We start from the raw sequence: 25,166 nt of genomic DNA, 5'->3' as shown, positions 1-25,166 counted from the left end.
TTACAGCTCACATTTTTGCCTTATATGTAAACAGTTTTTGGTTTTGGTGTTTGAAGGTCTTTGCTCAAATCACATTGCAGATTGTGCGAATCAGATTCAAAATCTGGATGTCTGACTATGTTCCCTCTTCAATGTTTGAATGTCTTGGTTTCAGGTTTGTGTCTGTGGTTGTGCAAGACTGGTGCAGGAAATATTGAATTCAAAAGTTGACAACTAATGTCAGATAGGCACGGTTGTCTTTTGCAGCACAAGGGTCTTCCTTCTGCAGAAGGGTTTTGGGTTCCCATAGAAAGGGACTGTTTGTATAAATCAATCAAGTAAATGGGGATAAAAGGGCACAAATGTAATTGGCATATGAAAATGGAAATATTTACATTGTAAATATGTAAATGCATTAAAAGACTGATGAAAGAAATAACATAGGGAAAGCACTAAAAGGCTGAGAGAATGAAACAAATAGAAACAAGAACCAGTTTGCATAAGCATAAGCGATTGCATAAGGCTTGGACGTGTGTTATGCTGAACATGCGCGTACATGGAGCAGCAAAAGAAAGCAAATGGCCATGAGAGGAGACGAATGAGGCCGATAATGTGGTCGAGGATGTGGAACCACTGTGACTAAAAAAAAAAGAGGACAAATAATTTTATCTGTGAAAAAAGGGGACTTTCTCGAAACTCACATACAGTATGAGGCAGACTGCATAAATAACAAAATAGGACTGAGATAACAGTGGGCTGCGGAAGAGGAAGTGGTTGCCACCTGCGCTTTGAAAGCTTAACTGGGACTGAAACATTAATTTTAACTACATACTATTATTGCCAACCGCAATGAAGAATTGCTTACAAAATACATTTGACTGATCATAAACAATGACCTTAAATGAAGTTGTGGGTAAATGGTATTGAAAATGATTTTCTTGTAGATTCAGAAACAACTAATCCTGTCATTAGGACAGATAAATTACAACCTTTCCATAAATTAAATGGAATTCATGTATGGTCAATAACGGCCTTGGGCCCAACGTTAAAAATAACAATTTACTGTGCCGTTGATGTGTGAAGATGAAAATGGTACGTGCTTCAAACACAGCTTCTATTCATTTGATCTGTGTCCTGCTAACTTATTGGCTAGTGATTTAAGGTGTAGATTTGGGTATTTCTTGTTATTACGTTTGTGCAGGGGACAGTGCAAAGTAAAGTGTGATATTTCTGCAGGAAGTTTATGCCTGCAGCAGATTTGCATTGCACCTCTCATGTCTCGTGAGGAGCTGATACAGACATGGTTTCAGAAAGGAAATTATTGGTTAGAGCTAAGATGCTGTGGTTTATAAATTGATGCACAGTTTCAGTTCAGTTAATTTACATGTTTCCCTGTCCAAAGGAGATTTTTTGGGGAAAATTTGGGCCCATTTGTAAAATCATACATGCCGACCTTTGACTGCCAGAGTACAACAGAGGAGAGTGATGATTCAACTGCATGAAACTCAGTCAACCATACAAATAAATACATTGTGCAAACAGTTTGGTCAAAGCAGAAGTATCATGTGAGTAAATTAACCCAGAAAATGTGTATATTTGACCCAACAATGGATTAAAACCAACCAGAATATAATTATTTACAACCTATCGGGCTGGGTTCAAACCTTTTTAACCCCCAAAAAACTGGGGTACAGGACAGAACACAAACTTGGGTTAAAGATACCTAATGCTATGTTATTGTTACTCAACCATGGGTTGTAATAATTGGGTTGGTTATTGATTAGTTTTTTTATATTCATATACTCGGAACTTTGACTTGCTCTTGGTCATGTATTGGTCCTAAGTCTTGGTTTTCTCTTGCTTTTGACAAACTGTGGTCATGGTCTTAATTTATAGTAGGTGGCAGTAGCGGAGTGGCAATCGGGAGAGTCGGGACATTTCCCGGTGGGCGGTAGTGTTTTGAGGTTGCAAGGGCCGGTCTGATGATAGTTATACATTGAGTTATATAGCAACCCCGTCTGGCGGCCTGATGTGTGGCCGCTTCCCGCTGGTCAAACTGTGCAGCTTCTTTGCTCAACACAGTATATTAAAGTGCTCAACCTGTTCGACAGGTCCAACCATGTCTAGGATTTTTAAAAATAAAGGGGGATCAGTGAGCGGCCCCTCCCCAAATGGCATAGCCTGTCGGCCTTTGATGTAAAAAGCAGCTGAATGCTATTGCAGTACATATGCGGTCGGATCCATCAAGCGGATAGACTATTTGATAGACTAGTAAGTGTGGATTAAGTATGTTTAAAATCTCTAGCCTGGTGGTCAGGACATGAATGGAAATCTGAACATTTGCAAAGGTTTATGGCTATATCATAAATAAAAATTAGAAGGGTATCACATTCCAGTATATATTTCCTACTTTGTGATTTCTATATTATAGACAAGTGTATTTAACTGCAATATGACAATAAATATCCTCACAACATTATTATTTCTCAAAACTTTGACAAAAATGATTTTCAAAGGAGCTGTATTCTTACAGTTATTCAAAGATGCACACATTATTCCGCATATGATTTGAATATTAGACGAGAGTATATAACAGCAATGAACTGTCACGGTAGGATAAGTCCATCGTGGCTTTCTGTGTTGTGTTTGTTTGGATGACTGAAGTGTGCATGTGCGTGTCTGATCACTAACGATCTGAGTGAGTGCAGGTGTGCGTGATTGCTTTACTCCAGCTGGCGGTGCTTACCCAGACGGCATAAATACTCACTCATTCTCTTCTCTCACTGCCAGATGATTATGCTACGTGTCTTGCCTGTGTTACCGTGTTCGTGTGTTCCTGTGGTCTCGTCTTCGCGTGAAGGTCTGCCTGTTTGTATATCCGGTTTCATCCGTTCACCTGACTTCACCCACGAGCACCAGGATTTGTCACCGCAGCCTTTGTCTGTCTACCATTTCATCCATATCATCTGTGTCATCTGTCTTAATAAATTGTGTTTCATTCAGTACTGCATTTGCTTCCTGATTTCCACATCCAGTCATCACAGAATCATCTGGCCAGCATGGAAGCAGCAGGTAAAGGTTCCCCGGCTCGGTTTGAAGAGTTTATCACCGCCGCCATACATCGCTTCACCACCCAGGATAGCCGGATTGAGGAACTGAGCCGGGGAATGAAGGATATGACAGACAAGGTGTCCGAGCTCACCCAGGCGATCCAACAGCTGACGCTCCCCACTGCGCCACCCACACCGTCTGTTCCTCCTACACCACCCGCGAGCGCGTCCCGTCAGGAATCCAAATTATCCACGCCAGAGAAATACGCAGGTGATCCAGAATGTTGTAGACCATTTCTGGCTTAATGCTCTCTTCATTTTTTCCTTCAGCCCCAGACCTACACTACGGAGGAGAGTAAAGTGGGATTTGTGTTATCCCTGCTGACGGGAAAGGCGGCGCGTTGGGGAACAGCGGTGTGGGAGAATCACGAACCGTGTACCCAGAATTTTGAGGCTCTTTCTTCCATGATGAGAAAGGTGTTCGATCGATCTGCAGTTGGAAGAGACGCCGCTAGGAAGTTGGCTGATCTGCGTCAGGGTACACGGTCGGTGTCGGATTACGCCATTGACTTTCGCACGCTAGCGGCGGACACGCATTGGAATGAGGAGGCGCAGTGGGATATTTTCCTGCATGGGTTAACCGGCCACATACAACGCGAGTTGCAACATGGGGAGGTCCCAGCCTCCCTTAATGGACTTATTGATGCTGCCATCCGAGCGGACATTCGATTGAGAACGATTCCTGCTTACGACGATGAAGTGTTGTCCCACGCCTTTCTGGAAAGAACGCCCTCGTCGAGGGAGACTGCGGCCGGTTTCTCCCTGTCCGATCCGGAGCCCATGCAGGTGGGTCGAGCTCGGCTTTCCCGGGAGGAGAGGATTCGCCGTCGATCACTGGGGCTTTGCCTGTACTGTGGAGAGGCCGGACACCTACTCCATCGGTGTCCGGTAAAAGGCAGCGCCCGGGAGTAAATCTGGGGTTACTTTCGGGTGGAATCTCTTTGGCAAAGACCCCTCTAACATCTACCCTCCTCCCGGCGAAGCTGCGGTGGCGTAATACACATCTCACCTGTGACGCACTACTGGACTCGGGAGCCGAGGGGAATTTAATCGATCATCACTTTGCACGTAAGCTTCAAGTTCCGTTGTCTTCTCTTTCCAAACCCATATCACCCTTCGCACTCAATGGAAGTGAGTTATCTGTCATCACCCACGTCACAGACCCCGTCACCATCTGTATTTCTGGCAACCACTCTGAGACTTTGCAGTTTTTTGTTACGGTTTCCCCTCTGGCTCCCATTGTACTTGGACATCCCTGGCTGCTCAAACACAACCCGTCTGTCAACTGGAAGCTGGGTACTATCACCGGTTGGAGTGAAGCTTGTCATAAGTCTTGTCTTGTCTCTGCTTGTGTACCTGTCTCTGCGTCTGTGTTTCAGGAGGAGACGATGGACTTAACTAACGTGCCCGCTGAGGACCATGACCTGAAGGGAGTGTTCAGTAAGTCCCGGGCCGCTTCTCTACCTCCACATCGTCCCTATGACTGTGCCATAGATTTACTGCCAGGTACGTCTCCGCCTAAAGGCAAACTTTACTCTCTTTCTGTTCCTGAGATGGAGGCCATGGAGAAATACATTTCTGATTCTCTGGCAACCGGGTTCATTCGCCCTTCTTCATCTCCAGCGGGGGCGGGGTTCTTTTTTGTTGGTAAGAAGGATGGGTCCTTGCGTCCTTGTATTGATTACCGAGGGTTGAATAACATTACGGTAAAGAATACGTATCCTTTGCCGTTAATGTCTTCGGCCTTCGAGAGGTTGCAAGGAGCCTCCGTCTTCACAAAACTGGATTTACGTAATGCTTACAATTTGGTCCGCATAAGGGAGGGGAATGAATGGAAAACTGCTTTTAACACCCCTCGTGGCCATTTTGAGTACTGCGTGATGCCTTTCGGATTATCCAACTCGCCAGCAGTTTTCCAAGCACTCGTTAATGACGTGTTGCGAGACATGGTCGATCAGTTTCTGTATGTCTACCTGGACAACATACTGATTTTTATATGTCTCTCCAGGAACATGTGCAACACGTACGATGAGTGCTTCTTAGGTTGCTAGAGAATGGGCTTTTTGTCAAGGCGGAGAAATGCGAATTTCATGCACAGTCTGTTTCCTTTCTAGGGCACATCATTTCGACTGAGGGTGTCCGTATGGATCCGGAGAAGGTTAAGGCTGTGGTTGATTGGCCATCCCCAGAGTCTCGCAAGGCCCTGCATAGATTTCTGGGGTTCGCCAATTTTTACCGGCGGTTTATTCGCAATTTCAGCCAACTAGCCGCACCTCTGACCGCCTTGACCTCCCCTAGTACGGCGTTCAGGTGGTCGGATGCAGCCCAGACTGCATTTGCCAAACTGAAAGGCTGCTTCGTTTCAGCCCCGATTCTCGTGGCCCCTGATCGTAAACGCCAGTTCATAGTGGAGGTCGATGCGTCAGATGTGGGGCTATACTCCAAGCGAGACTGCGCACCAAGGCTAAGGCTGATCGCCACCGGTCGAAGCCTCCCGTTTACGTCGTGGGTCAAAAAGTGTGGCTTTCTACTCAGAATATTCCGATGCGTTCCGTCTCGAATAAGTTGACTCCCAAATTTATCGGCCCGTTCTCTGTTGCTAAGATCATTAACCCAGTAACAGTCCGCCTTAATCTCCCTCCTGTGTACAGACGAATTCATCCGGTTTTCCACATTTCCAAAATTAAACCCGTGTTTAGATCTCGTCTTAATCCGCCTGTCCCGGTTCCCCCCCCGCCTCGTATCGTAGATGGGGAACCAACTTATTCGATTAATCGTATTCTGGACGCTAGACAGAGGGGACGCGGATTTCAGTACTTGGTGGATTGGGAAGGTTACGGTCCTGAGGAGAGAAGTTGGGTTCCTGCCCGGGACATATTGGATCACTCCCTTATTGATGATTTCCATCACAGGTCTAGGAGCCCGAGAACGTCAGGTGACGTCCTTGGGGGAGGGGGTACTGTCACGGTAGGATAAGTCCATCGTGACTTTCTGTGTTGTGTTTGTTTGGATGACTGAAGTGTGCATGTGCGTGTCTGATCACTAACGATCTGAGTGAGTGCAGGTGTGCGTGATTGCTTTACTCCAGCTGGCGGTGGTTACCCAGACGGCATAAATACTCACTCATTCTCTTCTCTCACTGCCAGATGATTACGCTTCGTGTCTTGCCTGTGTTATCGTGTTCGTGTGTTCCTGTGGTCTCGTCTTCGCGTGAAGGTCTGCCTGTTTGTGTATCCGGTTTCATCCGTTCACCTGACTTCACCCACGAGCACCAGGATTTGTCACCGCAGCCTTTGTCTGTCTACCATTTCATCCATATCATCTGTGTCATCTGTCTTAATAAACTGTGTTTCATTCAGTACTGCATTTGCTTCCTGATTTCCACATCCAGTCATCACATGAACGTCTCATATGGCAATTAATATCCACACGTAACTTAACATAACAGCATAATGAAATGAATAAACAGACAAGGAAGCAGGATTGACATGTAAATTGTATTATTATTATCGGAAAAACAGCAATATTACTGAAATAAACTCTGAGGCAAATGTGCCAAACACGCTGTTAACCGCACTAACTAAAATAAGCAATAACAGTGGAAAAAACATTATTATCTCTCAAAACTTTATATGACAAAAATTATATTTAAATGTAAAATTCTTACAGTTATTCAAAGATGCATACATTATTCCATATTACTCCCATTTATGAGCACGTTCGTCTCTGGCCTCGTTCTTATGTAATAGCTGATTGACAGGTGCGCATCTCCGTCTTTCAAACAGGTATCATTTTGTATAGTTAGTCATTTAGGAAAATTAGCCACGATTTAATGATTTTATTATTATGATAATTTTTTTTTTGACAGATTGATTACGATTTGTATTACCCTAGTTTTACTACAAATACAATACCTTTTTTGCGCTGCATTATATTCTTAGTCACATCCTTTGCAACAAACCCTCCAAGCCCTGACAGATTTTTTATCTGTGAAGAAATTGAAATGAAAGTGTTATTTATTATTATTTCACAGCTCTATTGAGTAATACTTTATTCAAATGCTGTGTTGCTTAGGCCGATTGTTTTTTACATTTTAATCGACCATTTTGAATTTTACCCAAATGAAAATTCTGCCATGTTTACTAGTATTATGTTGTTCTTAAATCTGTATGATATTCAATGCAAGAGAAAACTGCTGACACTGCTTTTTATTCAGTAAGAGTAAAGGGAATGAGCTTGTCAATCACTATTGTGTTCTTTGGAAGACGTTAAATCATACGATCTTGGACCAGCATGAAGTTATATGATGTAAATAATGACCATTATTATTTATTTTATATGTAGTAATAATAAGGACATTGTTCAGTCAGCTGATACAGTATAAACATGTTTATGGTGATAGAGGTCACCAGCTAACTGTACTTTATCTTTCACTAGATACATTTTCTTTAAATGTTGTGTGGACTCACATATTTTGTGCGCATTTTTGCCTTTTTCAGCTCTTGTTCAGTTCTCTCCACATCTTCAAATGTTTTGAGGGGTAGATTTAAGTTTAATGTAGTGTCTTTAGAGGGCGTGCTTGTGCTGCTGGGTGCTGGATCAGAAACCGGTTTCTCTTTTTTTAATAGTTTATTTAACATGGTAGAGTTTTCCTGAACCTTGCTCTTGATTTCTCTCAGCATTTGGAGGATTTCTTCCTTGTCTGTGAAAAAAATGGAAATTACAAATAAGAGTAAATAAAATGACAATTCTCATTTCATTATGCTAAAATAAGTGGACTGACCATCAGCTGGCATTGTAGATGTAGATGTAGGTGTGGATGGTACTGATGGTTGATTAAACAGATTTTTGGACATTTCTTGAGGATCTTCAAGTCTTGGTTTTTTTACAATCCCCGTGATACTAGGAAGAACCCATAAAAAAATAATGTTAAAACTTTTAAATAGGTCAAATTTTCAAGAAATGATTTATTGGATGTGTACATTTATAGCATACCGGTATGTTTGTTTAATTACATCTTTTGCCTTCTGAGCCTGTTCCAGTGTGACTACAATAACACAAATATTTCATTAATTGAGAACTTAAAAACAATAAAAGGGGCTCTTCTATAGATATAAGCTGATAATTTTTTATGTTTAAAAAATTTTAATATATTTAAACAACACGGTTTAATTGTGTCTGTTAAAAATTTTGTTGAGCATGATTTTAGGCATAAAATTACATGATCAGATTTCCACCCCTCTTTATTCAGAAATATAATGTCACTCTAAATATATTATACACATTATTTATAAGATAAAACTGTTAGAATAGTTATGTTACCATGTTCTCCAATAAATTGAATGTTTAGCATCTCCCATGGTTTTCCTGCTGTTAAAGGCTGAATTCTGTTCATAAGAGCATCTGTACTTTTATCTGGTGATTTGAATGGTGGCCAATAACATCGGGTCTTGTCTGCGGTCAACCAGTTTGATGCTGCCACCATCACTTCATTTGAATCTTTCAAGACAACAACGGCATACATGGCCTGTATAAAAAGAATAAATAAATTGCATTTAGTCAAAACTTTCATTATATATTTGAAGATTTGTAATATATTAAAGCAATAGCTCTCAAATTAGGAGTGTGATATAGCTTATTATATACATTGTCAAAAAGATGAGTGTCTATCTACACTAGCTCCGCCCACCGATGTATGGTTGGACCACTGAAGTTTACAAGAGACACAAAAAACTCAATGTCTTCATTGGTGTCTGCAGTATAGTGGCTTGTAGTGGCTATAAGGCTTGTAGAACACATCTCCCTCGTTAAAATTCACCTTTTACCGCCCTCGCACTTTTCCCTTTTTATCATCATATAGCACATCGAAAAGGCATTTATATTCAATGCAAATGAAGATAATATTCAAACAGTGGAAATAAGTCCCTAATGAATGTTTATTAACTAATATGAACTATTTTGGTGCAACTGTTTACTTTTTGAAGTAAAAAAGCCTTTTTTGTGTGGATATAATTCCTTCTGCCACCGATTCAAAGCCCAGAAAGATGTGTAACCCTTTCAGATGCTTGTTTTGAACTGAATAAACACACAATTTGATTAAAAGAGCGTTTGTGAGTATGTGTGACCGTCTTTTAAATTGTATATGTGACCGTATAGCCCAAGGCTCCCGCCCAAATAGTGGAATTTTGGACAAGCTATAACAAATAATCTGTGGGGTATTTTGAACTGAAACTTCATAGACACATTCTAGTGGGCACAGGAGACTTACTGTATATTACATCTTGTAAAATGACCACAATACAGGCTTTTAAGTCTTAAAATTTTACTACAGACACGGTGTGGTCAACTTACTTAAAAAAGAAGTAGTACATTTTAATACAACATACACTCACTTTTAACTACAAGCACAATAATAATTTGATGAAATAGTTACCTTGTCCGTGTTCTAGAAATGGCTGTGGGGGAAATTATGCTATTGTTAAGCTAACAGTGCTATGTGAAAGTAAAAAGCTACACCAGGAAGCTTTGTCTGCAGGGGTGTGACATGGAGAACAGGTGAAAGCTTGTGAAGATGAATTTGCCAACCCATTAAAGTGACAAGTCATCCACTACTCTATAAAAAATAATAAGCAATTTCTATCTATAATAGATAGATAGATAGATAGATAGATAGATAGATAGATAGATAGATAGATAGATAGATAGATAGATAGATAGATAGATAGATAGATACTGACATAATTCACACATCACCGACAGACACATGGATGTTTGATACGTCTCCTTTAAGAAATGTTTTTCATGAGGGTAGGGCTGTTGACGCAAAGAGTGAGTTGAAAACTGTTGTTGTTTTGAAATTGCCTTTGTGTATTTTTGAAAAGTCAAAAGCTAGAGCTTGAAAAAAGTTTCTCTAGTTTTGACTTTCCTAAAATGTAAGTGTAGATGTTGGTATTTTTCACAACATGGATAAATGTACAAGATTAATGTAAATGATGCCACCCAATATACTGTACAGTACTGGAAATTTGCACATATAGATTTTTTTATTGAAATATATTTACTAATGAATATGTTTATACATTAATTCAGTAGATATAGTTACTTCAGCAAATCATCTCTCTGTTTATTGTCAGTAGTATGTTAATCTACAGGAAAAAAGAGAGAAGTGTTTGCATATATTTTGGATCTCTGTATTTGCATTTTACCTGTAAAAGCTTTGTGTTTGCTTTCAGGTTTAGATTACGTGCATGAAAGTCAAGTCACAACACAACTGCTTTCGGTTTGACATCATTACCCTGTTTTATCTTCATAAGCTTGCATCCATCCTATGCTTTTGTTTGGTTCATTAGTTTTTTGTCTTATTTCGTGCCATGACTTATTTTAAGGTTTCATGTTTTTCTCATTTATTGTTGGATTTATTACCTTATATTGTTCCTAGTTTCAATGACTGTATTCAGATGTAAGAAAGCCTTAAGGCATGAATCATTTGAACAGTCTGTCAGGTCTAAAAGTATGGTGATATTTTGAACATGTCTCGCTTTGTTTAACAATAATTACACATGAATTTAAGAAATTAAAAAATAAACTGTGAAGTGCATAGCCTAGTAACTGGTGTTATGTAGTGGCAAAAAGTATTAGCTTAAATCTTCATAAGAAAAACTCAAAGGCAAAGGTTCCAGGTGCCAAACAAAGATTACTTTATTTGCTCAAACCAAAAAAGTGAGACAATCAACAAACCCATCAAAGAGGTGCTCAAAGATCATTTGCCCTCCCAACATCTGACATTTTTATACAGTTAGATCAAAAACTTTTTATTTGAGATGACGTACACTCTTCACATTGGTACTGGTCTGACACATTTGACTTTTTATTATTAAAGCAAAGTACAGCTGGACCCCTAATCTAAAATGATGTACTCTGCTTGTTGGTCTTAACAACAAGCAGTGTTTGTTGGTCTGCTTGTTTTCCTCAATAATTGTGGTGAAAACAATGGTGGCATAGTGACAAGATTGCAGCTGCTGGGCCCTTTTTATTACGAAACGAAAGTTAACTGAGGAAATGAAAGTCAACTAAGAAACCAAAAATTTACTGAGAAAACGAAAGTTACTGAGTGTCATCATGATCTTATATAGAGACAATAATCCAGTGTAATACTAATACAGTATATGATCAGTAATATACCCAACAAAAACTACTAAAATGTTTGTAATCTGTGTTTTTTCCTGAACTCACATTTTGCATGAGAGCAGTAAAACATCTGATGCCTGCCATGTCATGTTTCTGATGACATTTCTTGTTTATTTTGTAAAATAGAAATGTGAGCAAGTAGATATTATCTAATCCATCTATTTAACATAATAAAATAGTATGATTGTGGTGCAATCTTCATACTCTGAAGGAACTAAATGAAATATGGGTTAAAATCAAAATAAAACAAATGCTGTAATGAGGGCTATACTGTAAAACTTTTGTTTTGGAACGCCACTGTCGGTCAGATGGTTTAGCTGTGTACACCCAAAAATATAAATAAGCTTTAGTAAACTGGTTCAGCTGGTTCCAAACGCAGCTGCAAGAGTGCTTACAAGATAGTACAAAGTACAATCACAAAAGCCCAAATAGTAACACTGCACTGGCTACCATTCAAGTATCACATTCATATGACAATAGTCTGCATTAATCTGCCTTCATGTGTTTATTACACAAAATGGTTTCAGATACACAGTTTCATGAGTTTAGTTCAATTCAGATTTTTACGTGTTTGTTGATGATTTGATTTGTTCATAAAAACATTTGAACTTGAACGCTCGTCTTGTAAGTTCATGATTAGAAATGAAAATGTGAACAAAACAATTATATCATTAAAACATGAAACGACGGAAAATAATTTGACGGATAATTTGCAAAATTATAGCTTTTAAAAGTATATTGTAAAACAACAGACAAACTGTACATTCATATGCATTTATCATGAATGTATGCCTTTATTCTGCAACTCAAAGGGAAGCAAGAAATCCTAAAAATCAGTGTTGCACACTGTACACATGGTTTTCACTAATAAAGCTGAATAACAAACTACTGTATATAACAAACCGTATTATTGCTATGTTTAGGAATAGCTAAAATGGAAAGCAGAATTTTTAATATGGACATATAATAAACTTCCACTATTCTATACCTTTAAGTTAACAGCCTATCAATTAAATAAACACAAAAGAAAAAAACTGAAACATGCAAAACAATAATCAGAAATAGTTAAAAATATAGCTGCAAGCAGCGATACGGGGCCAAGCACCTTCAGCTCAATGAGCACCCAAAGCACAGCAAGAAACATACAATGTATCAATCACCCAGCGCGCCTTGAGCAACCAAGGTGCATCAAGAACACAAAGAACCCAAGGCATAGCAATCACAAAGCAGATCCACTGCAGTGCAGAGAAGCAACCGAAAACATGACAAAAATAGAACATATGTGAACTACAGACAGGTTGAGAAGAATAGGTGAGAAAGAACAAAACTTTAATAGAAGAAATAAACACTTGCCTCAGGCGGAATTTGTAGCCAAGAACTCAGAATCTCTTAGCATGTGCCTTACTAGATGCACCAGTCAGTTGACACAGTTCAAGGGGCAGCAGAAAAGAGATTACAGAAATGCAAGCATTGACATATGCCAATCACCAAAGATGCAGAAATGACACCGCAGAGCAGAAATAACAGAAATACAATGTATATGAGAATCAAAAAGCTCAAGTGAGATTGAAGACAAGAAGAACATTCTGTAGAGTAACGCTATAAAATGTGATATACAGTAATTAACTAAGCCAAATAGACAACGTCACAGGCACGGTCAACTTTACAGTATTTCAAAAAAAAAAATCCTAGGTGCCAGAAAAATCTGTTCAGTCATTTCTGTGCGGATTGCTCCAAACATTTTACAAGCAGAACCTGGCATAAAATAAACAAAATTTGTAAAAGGAGTAGCGAAAAAAATCATTTACCATATGCCTTACAATAACATATGAACAGAATGATGGAAAATGACAAATGAGGTATCGTTGCAATCGGCAAAAAGCAGTTAATACAACTTCACAAAGAAAATTAATATCAGACAAAGTATTCAGAAGTTATAAGCAGTACTCTGACTTCCCAGGTACCTTCAGGACATCTTGCCGGAGCTCCCTACCTATTTTTGTGCCGATATATCCAATACTTCAAAAGTTAAAGCAATTTATGACAAATTTCAAAATGGCGGACAGGCGGTTCGGTCAAACCTGGCATAATACACATCCACAGATGTGGCATGAGCCAAGGAATCCGTAGACGTAATTTTCTGACAAACAATTCAGAAGTTATGGGCAAAAAAGCCTTTTTTAATATCTCATGACTCATAGGTGGCACAGTCACCAAATTTGGCATGGACCCCCAGTTCATGGTAGACATGACGTGTACCAAATTCCGTTTCAATTGATGAAGGAATGACCGAGATACAGCTTTTGAAATTTTTTTTGCGTCAACCTCGTTAAGTTTTCGCATTTATTACGTTTGAACTAAGATAAAAATCTAAATTCTGTTAAGTCATTTCTGTGTGGCTCACTGCAAAGATTATATGTGCCAAAATTCATAACAATTGAACCAAATTTGAAGGAGGAGTGTACTAAGTAGAATTTTCATAGATCAACTGGATCACCAGTTGTAACCATTTGAACATTTAATTTTTGAGCTGCTGGTGGCGCTATAGAGTTACTGCTATTAAAATATATTATTATATTTTTGGCCACATGAATATTTATGACCACCACTACAACTGTGCCAAATTTCATCATTTTCCTACATACGGTTCATAAGGCTGCCATAGACACCAATGGCTAAGAAGAAGACGAAAGTACAATTCCAATAGGCCTTCGGTGCTTGGCCCCTAAAAAAACACGGTAACACTTTATTTCGATAGTCCACTTTAGACATTTTACTAATTATAAGTAACTTTGCAACTACTTATCAACTACCAATCTTTAGAGAATTAGTAAACTGCCTGCTTAATATCTACTAACACTTTATTGTGATGATATCTCAACAGACATTCAACTGTCTATAAGTATCTTTGCAGGTGCATGTCAACTTATTCCACTAACCCAAACCTCTTCCCTAACCCCAACCCTTACAGTCTACTAATACTCTAATGACAGTTAGTTGACGTATAGTTGCAAATTATTGAAAGTTAGTTGACATGTAGTTGCAAAGTTGTTTATAGTTAGTAGAATGTCTAAAGTGGACTATCAAAATAAAGTGTAACCAAAAACACATAATACTCCTGAAGGAGCACAAAATCAGCATCAAAAACCTCAGACAGACAGATGCTGTGACAGTGTATCCAACTCTTGAATCTCTCTGGAGACATCTAGAGAAAACACATAAAATAATGCTCTAGGTCAGTTTAGATTGGCTTAATGAATTCAGCTGGAACACATCAAAATATGTGTAATTCTTATAACAGTAAAAAAGCTTGTGGGTTCAATTTCCAGGGCAAACACACCGATAAAAACCTTTAATGGACTATTTGGGTAAAAAGAAAATATGGGCTCTTTAAATACAATATTTAAATGTTTGCATTTGATGCATTTATTCAAAATCACTTTTTATTTTACATTTATTTTGATGTGTACCGGAAGTGGGTTGCAGGTTGCTGATATTAATTAATTCATTTCTTACCCAACAGGGTGATTTTGGCTGAAAGCGAGAGCTCCAGTGATCTCTTTAGCTCAGATTCAAGGGTTTTCTTTATATTCAGCTGTGTGTGCAAAATGTATTTAAATATTATGTACAAAAAAATGTAGCCATTAATTCAAACATTGATTATTCATGAGTCTGGCTATAAAATACCTTCAAGTCATTGAACATATGAAGTACTTTCACTTTAGCCTCATTAAACATTTGATGTTTTAACTGTTCGGTTGTTTCTGATATGATGTCCTCCATCATCTGTAGGGCTCCTTTACCTTTCACCTCTGCAGCTTCTGTAACAGACAACATTTAATATTCATTCCATCTTCATGACAATTTAATTGTCTTACACAAGCAATATTAAATGTTTAGAAAATGACATTGGGGTAGGGAAGAGAATTTTTAAATACTAAAAATAATTAACAGATTGTTAATTTGTGCAACCATATTTAGACATTTAAAAAAAGCTTGCTTATGTGCATATTAACAATGATTTACTTTTGTAGCCAGGAGCCATTTTGCTGGAAATGGTTGCATAGATTGATGAGTAGATGTCCTTCTTTTTCTCAACAATATATCTACTTAGTGATGCCTTCAGTTTATTTTCCTATTCAGAGTGTTGAATTAGACAGATAAACAAATTATAGTAATGTTAAAACAATGTTTCAAATATAAAAGATTTCAAACAAATAGATTGTGTTTTAAAAAATAATATAGGTTATCTCTAATTTCTACATGTCAAGAGATTAAGTGAGTTTAAACTGTGGGGGAAAACGGAACCAAATATGATATCATGTTAAGAAAAACTCTAAATAAATGTACCCAATTATTTTTTTTTAAACAATTTTTTTCCTAAAATTGTTCCTTGTGCTATTCATACTCCAACATCCCTTTTTACATTACCAGGTAACTGTTTTTTTTTTTTTTTTTTTTAAGAGAAACCCACTACTTTGTTATAATTCCCATAAATTAGCTGTTTCAGTTTTCCTGTGATCATCACATGGTCTTTATTTTTTATTAAGCTGAACTGTAATCTTTATAAAATCAGCATAGAGAGAGAGAGAAAATATATAAAATTTTTTACTTATGTCTAATATTTTAAATGAGAAAGAGACAAAACACGTCTTTCTTATATACTTTCCATATCATTTATCATTCCTACAGTTACATCATTTATGGCCAACCGTTTACTGGCATTTTTTTTTTCAGTAAAAAATTTGTCCTGCAGTTTATGTATGAGTAACCATGTTTCTCTATAAATTAAATTTAGCTACAGTACATCATCTAAATGTTTAAGTAATCTAAATGCCTCAATAACTCTTAGCCTGCTTTTTTAAACAAGTCGTTGCATGCTATGTCCTCTGTCATAAAGGTCACACACATCATTATCTAGGATTGACCTTAAAAATTACAAATAGGCATACTCTGTTTATTAACTTTAAAAACTACCTTCAGGGTGTAGATTCAGGATGCCAGCGATTTTTAAAAACGGGGGAAAAACACCTTCCTGCACCAGGCAGTTAAACTGTTAAATAAAGGCCACGTTGTAGGCGCCAACTGAGCGGGTCTCAGGACTGATTGTGTGCATTACTCTTATGTTTTATTATTTTCTTATTTGTTTGTATTATGTGGATTGTTGTGCTGTGTGTGTGCATGTGAAACGCAAGCAACACATGCACACAGGCAGGGGCGTCATGCACCAATTTTTTTTAAGGGGGCACAGTGTCAACAGCTCACAGAAATTTGTGCATACACGGACATCAAACGAAATATTATAGAGCTTTCAGTCTTTTCCATGGCACTTACATTTCTAACAATCTGAAAACCCCTGCTTTCATGCAAAAACCTCCAAAAGAAAAGTGATGACTAACTTTAATATCAAAAATACTATTCAATCGGAATAATGACACATTTGCATCATATATCTGAAACGGCATGTTTCATTTATTTAAGTCTTAATGGCTTGTTTAATTGTGTCATTAATGCATTTTGCACAACAACTGCATTATCATATAAAATTAATGTAATTTTAAATCCATAAAGTATATATACAACGAAAATGACATAAGCTGTATCCACGTGATTGATTTTAATGTTCAATAATGATTTTAAAAAAATATGTTTAGATAAAATTATTAGAGGAACGGATTTTTGCATTAAATTTTACCTCATATGTGAGCATGTGAGATTCCGCGCCCGCGTGAACTCTGGCGAACTTTGGCGTTGTGCCAAGAAGATGAATCTCTACTAATATAACGTTGAGACGGTCACATTTAAAACCATACATTTTCTACACAGAGGAGGTAAACTGCACATTACCATACTGGGGTTTGGAAATGTTGTGAGCGTTTCTAACACGTTTTAATTGTTCAGATAGCCAAATACAGCAGCAAGCCAGCAACAGCAGAGAGCTCGTGAGCGCGCCCAGACGCTGATGACGTCTGCGACTGCGCTAACTCCGCCAGAATAAAAGTAATGTAACATGATCAAAACACTATCAAAACGGCGAAAATCTCCGAAAAGTGACAAGGATGCAGCACAGAATGTATAATATTGTGCATATTAAACAGATTAAAAGTCAAATAACAGATTAATGGACGCTTATTTGATTTTGAGGTTGGATGCAAAATCCATTGGCTCAAAAAAACCAAGGGGGCAAGTGCCCCCTCAGTTTGAATGGGCATGACGCCTCTGCACACAGGTACAGTAGATGTTGTTGATGAATTAAAGAAAGCACAAAAACATTGGACATCTGAACTCACCTGTGTTTTAATGATGTGTTGTTGCCATGGTGGTATTTGGGAGACATCATAGATGATGGTGAACTTATCAAGCTGAGCTTGCATTGATTTGATCGTCTTGTCCGTGTCCTCAACTCTGGAACCATGAAAATAAACAACAGCAAGACTGGATTAAAAACAAAATAAATTTATAATCAAGTCAATCCAGTGCTGTTGATTCTTTTTTTCTAACATCTTTCTGTATCATGACCTTATTCAGCCATTCTTTTAAAATATGTATTTTGTTTATTGAATATAGATTCTAATATAAAATTCAACTGTACTTAGAAATACCACAAAATGTTTATTGTCATAGTTCAAATTTAAAATAATAAAAGCAGTTTGGAAATACCAAAACTCACGGAAAAATCAAATTAAACTCCTCATCGATGTTGTCATACATGTGTTTTGTCAAACATTTGTTCAAATCTATAGGTTTGTCAAAGTTTCTTGGCCAGTAGCATCCTCCTTTCACACACAAAGCTTTATAAATTTTATGGAATCCTCTGTTATCTTTTGGTCGAACCTAAAAGAAAAGAAACGTTCTAATTTTACAAAATTTTCAACCAATTCTTGCTTTGTTTTATTTGACTGATTTTACCTTTTTTGAAATCCAGAATTTTATAAAGGAACAAAAAATACTGTAGATTTGCATATCTAACAAAAATAACAGGAAATACATGTAACTGTGAATATTCGAGAAATGTCCAGTTTTAAAGAAAAATTATTACACTATATACATTCTCAAGAGTGTTCTTGATCTAGTTGGAAAGGTTTTTTTTCACCATTCCAGCTGTGTCATTTACTACACCAGTCGTTTGAAGACTACCAAGGCTATTAGCAAATAAATATTAAAAAAAATGGGCATAACTTTAACGTTAATGATCTGTAAAAGATTTTTTGTCATTAAATTTGTACACAAAAAAATTTACACCTAATTAATAATTATACTTTTTTGCACTTTCAAGGCCAATTATTTGTATTATAGCAGTCCTTTACAATACCTGTATTTATATGTTATTTTACAGTTTTATTCAAGTAAACATTCTTTGCTAAACATAAAAAATACACAAGATTTTATGTAAAATTAAACGTATAAACTGTAAATTACAATATTAACTATAAAAATTATTAAACACCAATTTTTGGGCACCCCAGCTACTGTAATATTTTTTACAGTGTGAAACGTTCAAAACAACTTAATCCCACTTACTTTTGATATCATGTCACGTGTAGTCTGAACACATAATCTCACTGATTCTTCTTCGCCCTTTGAGAGACATTGTTCCAGCTTCTTATAGTCAATACTACAATCCAAGTCCTTCAGAGCCTTCTCTAGGTTCTTCTGCAGATCATTGTGGATTTTTGTCCTTGTCTTATAAAAACACAATAATTACAATAGTATAAATTAAAGATGTTTAGGGGAGTTTGTAAAAATGTTTGCAATTGTGATTCATACCATATTTTTATTTGCATCCTGCTGGATTAAATACAAAACTCCTTTTGCTTCATTGACATAATCCCTAGTCAGTCTTTGGTTGATGTTTTTGTTAAGATTCCTGAGGACATTCTGCAGCTTTGGGATCTCTAACATATGTTCAAATGTATTCGATTATTTCATTGTTTAAACAATTTAAGATTAATGGCAAACAAACCACATACAAACAATGATACCTGTTTCTGTTGCTTCCAGAACTGATTCATTAAGGAATGCCTTAGAACTTACAGTAAAAACATCAGTGATGAATCTCTTTTTTGAATCCTGCAAAATATTCATAATAATAATCATTTATCATCAATTTAAACTAAAATGTTTTGTCAAGTGTGGAACCCAAACTTGGGGAGCAGCTGGTATTAAAGTGATTTGCTCAAGGCCAACATATTGGTCTTGGGAATCGAACCGGTTATAGGCACGCATAAAGCAAATATGTTAGTAGTGACATAGATCCGTAACAGAGTTAAGATTCGAATAACCAGAGAGTTGTTAAAGCGGTTCAGAGTCAACTCCTTTTGAAAGACAACAACTTTATTGTGCACTTTCAGCTGAATGACTTTGATTACACACTGCAATAAAAGGTGATTTTTAAAAAATCCATCTGAGGGGCAATTTAAACTGCTGAAACAAATCCAAAAACGTCAATACATTTTTACATCAAAATACATTGTGTGTAATTTTTTATTTTATTTCAAGCATAAACCTATAAACACAGTTGTTTGGATTTTTTATTATTTTATGCATGTCTTTGCTGTAAGTATATTCTAAATATGCATTTACTAGAAATAAAGTTAGAAAATACTAAGTAAGAATGTAGGACAATGTGCTACAGACAATTCCACTGCAAATATCACAAAAATTAGTATGATTATCACCAAAAAATCTGCATGTCTGTAACATTCTGGGGTTTATAAAACACTAAAAAGACATAAAACTGTACATTTATAGGTACAACTGGCTATCACTGCGGATGGTACCCTAATGTGGCGTTCACACCAGCGGCGGAAGAGGCGGCAAGCGCAAGTGATTTACAATTAGGCATCCTGCGGCACAGTATGCGCAAATGACGCGCAATGCGCAGAAGGCGCGGATGGCGGCATTCTGTGCGAATTGAGCGTTGCCGCGGGAAACACACGAGTTGAAAAATCTGAACTTTGGCGGAGAATCCCGCAGCTTTAACCAATCAGGAGCTTGCTCTAGTAGTGACGTGAGCGGAGTCACAGAAGCCCCTCCATGACGCGTGGATGTCACGATGAATTTCACGCGCAAATGAAGTGAGTAAACTCAAAATGTTCAAGCGTCCAACCACGTGCGAAAAGCGCATTTTTGCCACCTCTTCCGCGTCTGGTGTGAACGTGACATTAGGGTACAGTTTTTTATACCTCTATATTATCTTTATCATTTTGACCTATTTTGACAGTTTAATGTTTTGTTCCTCCTAGTACATTTTTCTGACAGTGTATCTGTTTTGATGTCATACCTTGTTTTTAGCTTCAGTTAATTTTCCATGAAGTTTCTCCTTTGCGTAGTTGTTTCTTAAAATTAGGCATTTTTTCTTCTGAAAAATAATCACCATATGAGAGGATGCAGAAAATATTATCTAATATGATAAATACATATAAGAGCAGTATTGACTTTGTCATTTGCTGTTGTGCTAAGTAGTTCAGTAACTTATATATTGTAAAACAAACAAATATTTCAAACATTACCCTGATATAAAATATCAGACATTTTAAATGACACCTTGGTAATTTCTTGAAAATAGAGTACTTGAAAATAACAAGTCGGTAAATTTAACCTGATAATATAAATAAAGCAAACCTTTGATCCAATTATTTGTTCACTGGTACCCCAATCATCTCTAAAAAATACACATAAAACAAATATATTACTTGTCCAACTATGTATTTGTTTTATTTTAAGGATATTTATATTGTAGAAATGTTCTAACTCATTATATTCATCTGGATTAATATCATCAGTTTTGGTACAGATGAAGTTTATACGCTTGCACTCTCCTCCTCCTTGTAAGTCTTGAATGCAGTGCTCTATTATTTCCCATGGGTCTTTGTCTGAAACTGCTCGATTGATGTTACTTACAATCCACACAGATGAGCAGTCTTTTAGTTTCTATAATTAGTATAAGTATAAAAACAGAGTAAAGTACTGTATTAACTTTTTTATAAACTGAAATTAATAATAGATTGTACAGTATGTGTTTAATTTAACACAGACAATAACAAATACTTAAAGAAAAGTGTTTAAAATAATTATTTACAGATTTCCAGAGGTCATCTCTGATCTTGTTGGAGTCTCCAGTCCCAGGGATATCAACAAGGACAATGTGCTCCAAGAGTTCAAGACGGTTTGGGATCTTGATTGTCACGCTCTTCACAAGCGGCCAGTACCAACCACCAGGTTTTGCTTCATTATTTTTTATGTATTGAGCAACCTCGTGGCTAAACTTTAACAGCTGTTGGAAAAAGTCAGTAAGGAAGGTTGAAAATTGCAATTATATTATCCTCTAAAAAAAATTGTTTTAAATAGACTACTGTAGATCTAAAAGTGGGTCACTGCATATGGGAACCATTTTTAGTGCTGAAGCACATATGCAGCACCTGTATAAAACCATATGGTTCTATATCACCACTTATAATTCTTCATAGGTGCTGTGTAGCACTAAAAATGGTTCCACTATGATTACGAGCTTTTAGTGCTGATTAACACAAATTTTTTAACAGACGAGTCCGGACCAGTTCCGGCCCGGAATCGTCTGCTGTCTGGGTTACATCTGTGTGGGTGTCTCCATTTTGTTTTTCTCTCTTCTCTCTCTCTCTCTCTCTTTACTATCCCTCCCCAGGTTTATCCCGGACAAGCCCCCAATTCAACGTGATCTCATGAGAATACGTGTGTATTTTTACGTTTCAGTGTGGTTGTAAAATACGTACATTTACTTACGTTTAAAACACACTGAAACGTACAATATCGACGTTTTGACAGGACTAATACGTAAATTATTTACGTATTTTCAGATTTACAAACGTAAAATTTTGTACGTAAGTTATCCCTATTCAAAAATATTAAAATCGCGGGCATTGGCGTTTCTTACTCATAACAATGACATGTTTTCAGTCATATTTTCTGACTTATTTATTTAAGACAGTTTACCTATTTACCTAATGAAATGATTATGATATTCATAGAATTTCACAATATTTAACATTTTAAAACTTTAAAAGGAATAGCATTTCTGTATTTATATAAGTTTGTTTGCGATGACACACAAAAACGCGTTTCCTCCTGTCTTTTATGCAATACGTTATTAATACTACTAAGCAATAATTACAACATAAATTCACAAAAGATGTTACTTTTATTCATTTGCTGTAATCCACATCTTCAAAATTCATACGATTGCGAGGAACAGATACAAATTCAACCCTTTATCCAGCGATATTGATCAGAGTTCTCATCAGCAACCGTAAAGTCAGATCGCGCGTTCATTAATGTGAATTCAAATATCCCGCCTCAAGTAGCTTTACGGCACATTGCTTTACGGCAGTGATATCAAAAGCTCATTGGCTCTTTGAGTGCCACGTGACATATTTGCATCATTTCCATTTCCGTTTGTGTACGTTTGAAATGAAAAAAGCGCGCCGTGACAGAGGAAAGCCGGATCAACGCTGATCAAACTCTTGGATTAATAACTTTAATACTTCTCTTTACTTTACTTCATATACTCCAGAGAGGACCGCGGCTGCAGCACATCGTCATTTTAACTACTTTTGGTACTGATTTTAATATTTGCAATAAATAAGTTGTTGTGATTACACTTGTCTGTCTGTTATGATTTTTTTAAACAGTAACGTTAAATTGATTTTTATAAACTGTTTTGCGTAGGACTGTAGCACCTTAAAATATCTTTTGAATTCTATATTGTTACTTATATGTTTCTAAACATATCTTTCTGTTACGTTGCATAATATAAAAAGAATACATTACGTATTTAAACATTTTGTATAAAAAGAGTTTGGGTTTAGGGTAAGATTTGGGTTTAGGGTAAGGTTTGGGGTAGGGTTAAGGTGGTAACATATCGCTAAAATGGTTAAAAGCTAATTATACAGTAATCTTTATGGAATGAAAGATACGTAAATGTTTTACGTTTTTTAGCTGTCAAAACGTAATAATGCTACGTTTAAATGTTGTAAATCCGTCTACATTGTACGTTTTCGCATCTATTTAAACATACAAAAAATACGTTTTTTGTTTTTTATAGTTACGTGTAAATACTATGTATTAACCAACCCATTCTCACCAAAAAGCGTACAAATGACACGCAGTGTGATTATCGTGCAATAGATACACCAAATTCCGATTTTGCGTGCATATGATACGCCAGTCCTTCCCATTCACTTATATGGCGAATCGTTTCGTGACGTTTTATTTATTGTTTTCTCATTTGTTTTCTGTTTTTTAAACCATTTTCGCTTGGGTTTAGGGTTAGAACAACTTTTTGTTATATAAAAATGACATCCTAACCCAAACCCCAACTCTAACCCCAACTCCAAGCGACCATGGCTTAAATATAGATAAAAACTTAGAGAAACCTGTATATTAAATAACCTGCTTAAACAAATGTGAAATCTAACCCTAAACCCAAGCGAAAATGGTTTAAAAAACAGAAAACAAATGAGAAAAATAAATAAAACGTCACGAAACGATTCGCCATATAAGTGAATGGGAAGGACTGGCGTATCATATGCACGCAAAATCGGAATTTGGCGTATCTATTGCACGATAATCACACTGCGTGTCATTTGTACGCATCTTGGTGAGAACGGGTTGGTATTAACAGTGAGACCAGGCTGCCCAATTTTGTTACATCCCCTCCATAACCCTTAACAATAACTGGGGACATACCAAATTTTTGTATTCAAAAATTACATTATAGAAACATTATTTACACTGCAGTATGAAGTTTAAACTAGTTAAGTTTTGGTTTTAACTTATAAAAATCAAGTTGAAATAGTTTCACTTTATTTTTTAAGTTAAAGTAACATAAAATATATGTTGATCTGACAAAAATGCTGCATATTTTTTACAGTGATAAGTTTTACAAAAACATTCACAACTTACATTTTGATTTGAGATTGTCTTCTTCCTAATAGACAAAACCTGATCAATTTGAGTATATTTGTCATCTCTCTTAAGCTCTTCTGATGTTTTTCCTTTTGCATCGGCTCCATACAGCGCAGTGATTTTATCTTTAATAGTTTCTGTCATTTGATTTTCCCCATCTTCATTTTCATCTGATAAAGCAACCTCATTTTCCCATTCCTACAAAAGTACACAGCATACAAGTAAGCAAACGTTATACATCCATTATTTTAGTCTGTGTTATTTAATTTATTGAGTCAAAGTCTTAGCAAACCTCTTCAGAAATGAATTCAATCTCAGCTATGTAGTTTGAGTCATTCAGGTTTGCTTCCACCTGAGTTATAACAGAGGTACATGCACCAAAACCACCAGCTGGCAGTAACAAATTTACACCTAGTACTGCGTTTAATAAGGAGCTTTTTCCTTCTCCTGTTCTTCCAAATATTCCTATAGTTTCCTTCCTTATGTTTTTATCCATCCTCTTTATCTTTGAAATGGCATCCCTGTGTACAGAGAGGACGTCATTGAACACAGTCTTCAAAATGAAATGCAAATGAAATGTAAAACATTTTTAAACACTTACAAAATGTAGGTTTTTAATGTAGTCATTGTGTGGTCTGTGCTCTTTATGGCTTGAATTTTCATGTTAACTCTCTCAATGATCTGCTCTGCTTTCTTTTTTATGTCCATATCTGTGTTCCATGAATAAAATACAATTTATAATAGCAAGTATGTAAACAGTCTTTAGTATACTGTGGTAATTCAAAATGATTTTGAGTTCTTATCGTATCATGACACACACACAAATTAGGCATTTTAAGGTACTGTAAGTCAATCAAAGTCAGTCTATAATTTGAAAAAGCAAGAATTTGAAGAAGCAAGACTCAATCCCTGCAACAGGGATATTAACCCTGGAGCAAACTGGGTTTA

At 36.6% G+C, this 25,166-nt stretch overlaps 2 protein-coding genes across 3 annotated transcripts; both read right to left on the bottom strand.

Moving 5' to 3' along the window:
* Positions 1 to 6,370: 6,370 nt before the first annotated feature.
* On the bottom strand, positions 6,371 to 8,613 carry LOC135773444 (uncharacterized). Its single transcript, XM_065283033.2, has 6 exons — positions 8,412 to 8,613; positions 8,085 to 8,136; positions 7,873 to 7,991; positions 7,559 to 7,791; positions 7,004 to 7,076; positions 6,371 to 6,495 (listed from the first exon to the last, which is right to left on the bottom strand). Exons 1-6 carry the CDS (start codon positions 8,611 to 8,613, stop codon positions 6,371 to 6,373), a joined length of 804 nt encoding a protein of 267 aa, XP_065139105.1.
* A 2,240-nt stretch (positions 8,614 to 10,853) lies between these two features.
* Positions 10,854 to 24,942, bottom strand: LOC135773441 (nuclear GTPase SLIP-GC-like). Of its 2 annotated transcripts, XM_065283019.2 has the most exons (17): positions 24,820 to 24,942; positions 24,511 to 24,739; positions 24,216 to 24,416; positions 21,358 to 21,552; positions 21,031 to 21,209; positions 20,901 to 20,940; positions 20,560 to 20,637; positions 19,259 to 19,346; positions 19,044 to 19,171; positions 18,798 to 18,959; positions 17,947 to 18,110; positions 17,567 to 17,681; positions 15,303 to 15,411; positions 14,964 to 15,097; positions 14,793 to 14,871; positions 14,425 to 14,481; positions 10,854 to 13,031 (listed from the first exon to the last, which is right to left on the bottom strand). In XM_065283019.2, the coding sequence occupies exons 1-16, from the start codon at positions 24,924 to 24,926 to the stop codon at positions 14,426 to 14,428; spliced, it is 2,064 nt and encodes a 687-aa protein (XP_065139091.2). In that variant the 5' UTR covers positions 24,927 to 24,942; the 3' UTR covers positions 10,854 to 13,031; position 14,425. The 2 variants fall into 2 exon arrangements, with proteins under 2 accessions (XP_065139091.2, XP_073668821.1); XM_073812720.1 differs by lacking the exon at positions 10,854 to 13,031 and having other exon boundaries at positions 14,073 to 14,481.
* Between the last annotated feature and the right edge of the window lie 224 nt (positions 24,943 to 25,166).

This window comes from Paramisgurnus dabryanus, chromosome 19 (genome assembly GCF_030506205.2).
Source record: "Paramisgurnus dabryanus chromosome 19, PD_genome_1.1, whole genome shotgun sequence".
Taxonomy (NCBI): domain Eukaryota; kingdom Metazoa; phylum Chordata; class Actinopteri; order Cypriniformes; family Cobitidae; genus Paramisgurnus; species Paramisgurnus dabryanus.
Note: the sequence above shows the minus strand (reverse complement) of the source record. Positions and strands in the feature narration are given on the sequence as shown.

Coding starts and splice junctions, on each gene's coding strand:
- LOC135773441 (XM_065283019.2), bottom strand. CDS start 24,926: ATGGACATAAAAAAGAAAGCAGAGCAGATCATTGAGAGAGTTAACATG. Junction 24,417..24,510: donor TTGAATTCATTTCTGAAGAG/GTTTGCTAAGAC, acceptor GTACTTTTGTAG/GAATGGGAAAATGAGGTTGC. Junction 15,098..15,302: donor AATGGCTCCTGGCTACAAAA/GTAAATCATTGT, acceptor TGTCTGTTACAG/AAGCTGCAGAGGTGAAAGGT.
- LOC135773444 (XM_065283033.2), bottom strand. CDS start 8,613: ATGTATGCCGTTGTTGTCTTGAAAGATTCAAATGAAGTGATGGTGGCA. Junction 7,792..7,872: donor ATCTACAATGCCAGCTGATG/GTCAGTCCACTT, acceptor TTTTTTTCACAG/ACAAGGAAGAAATCCTCCAA. Junction 6,496..7,003: donor TATAATGCAGCGCAAAAAAG/GTATTGTATTTG, acceptor TTGCCATATGAG/ACGTTCATGTGATGACTGGA.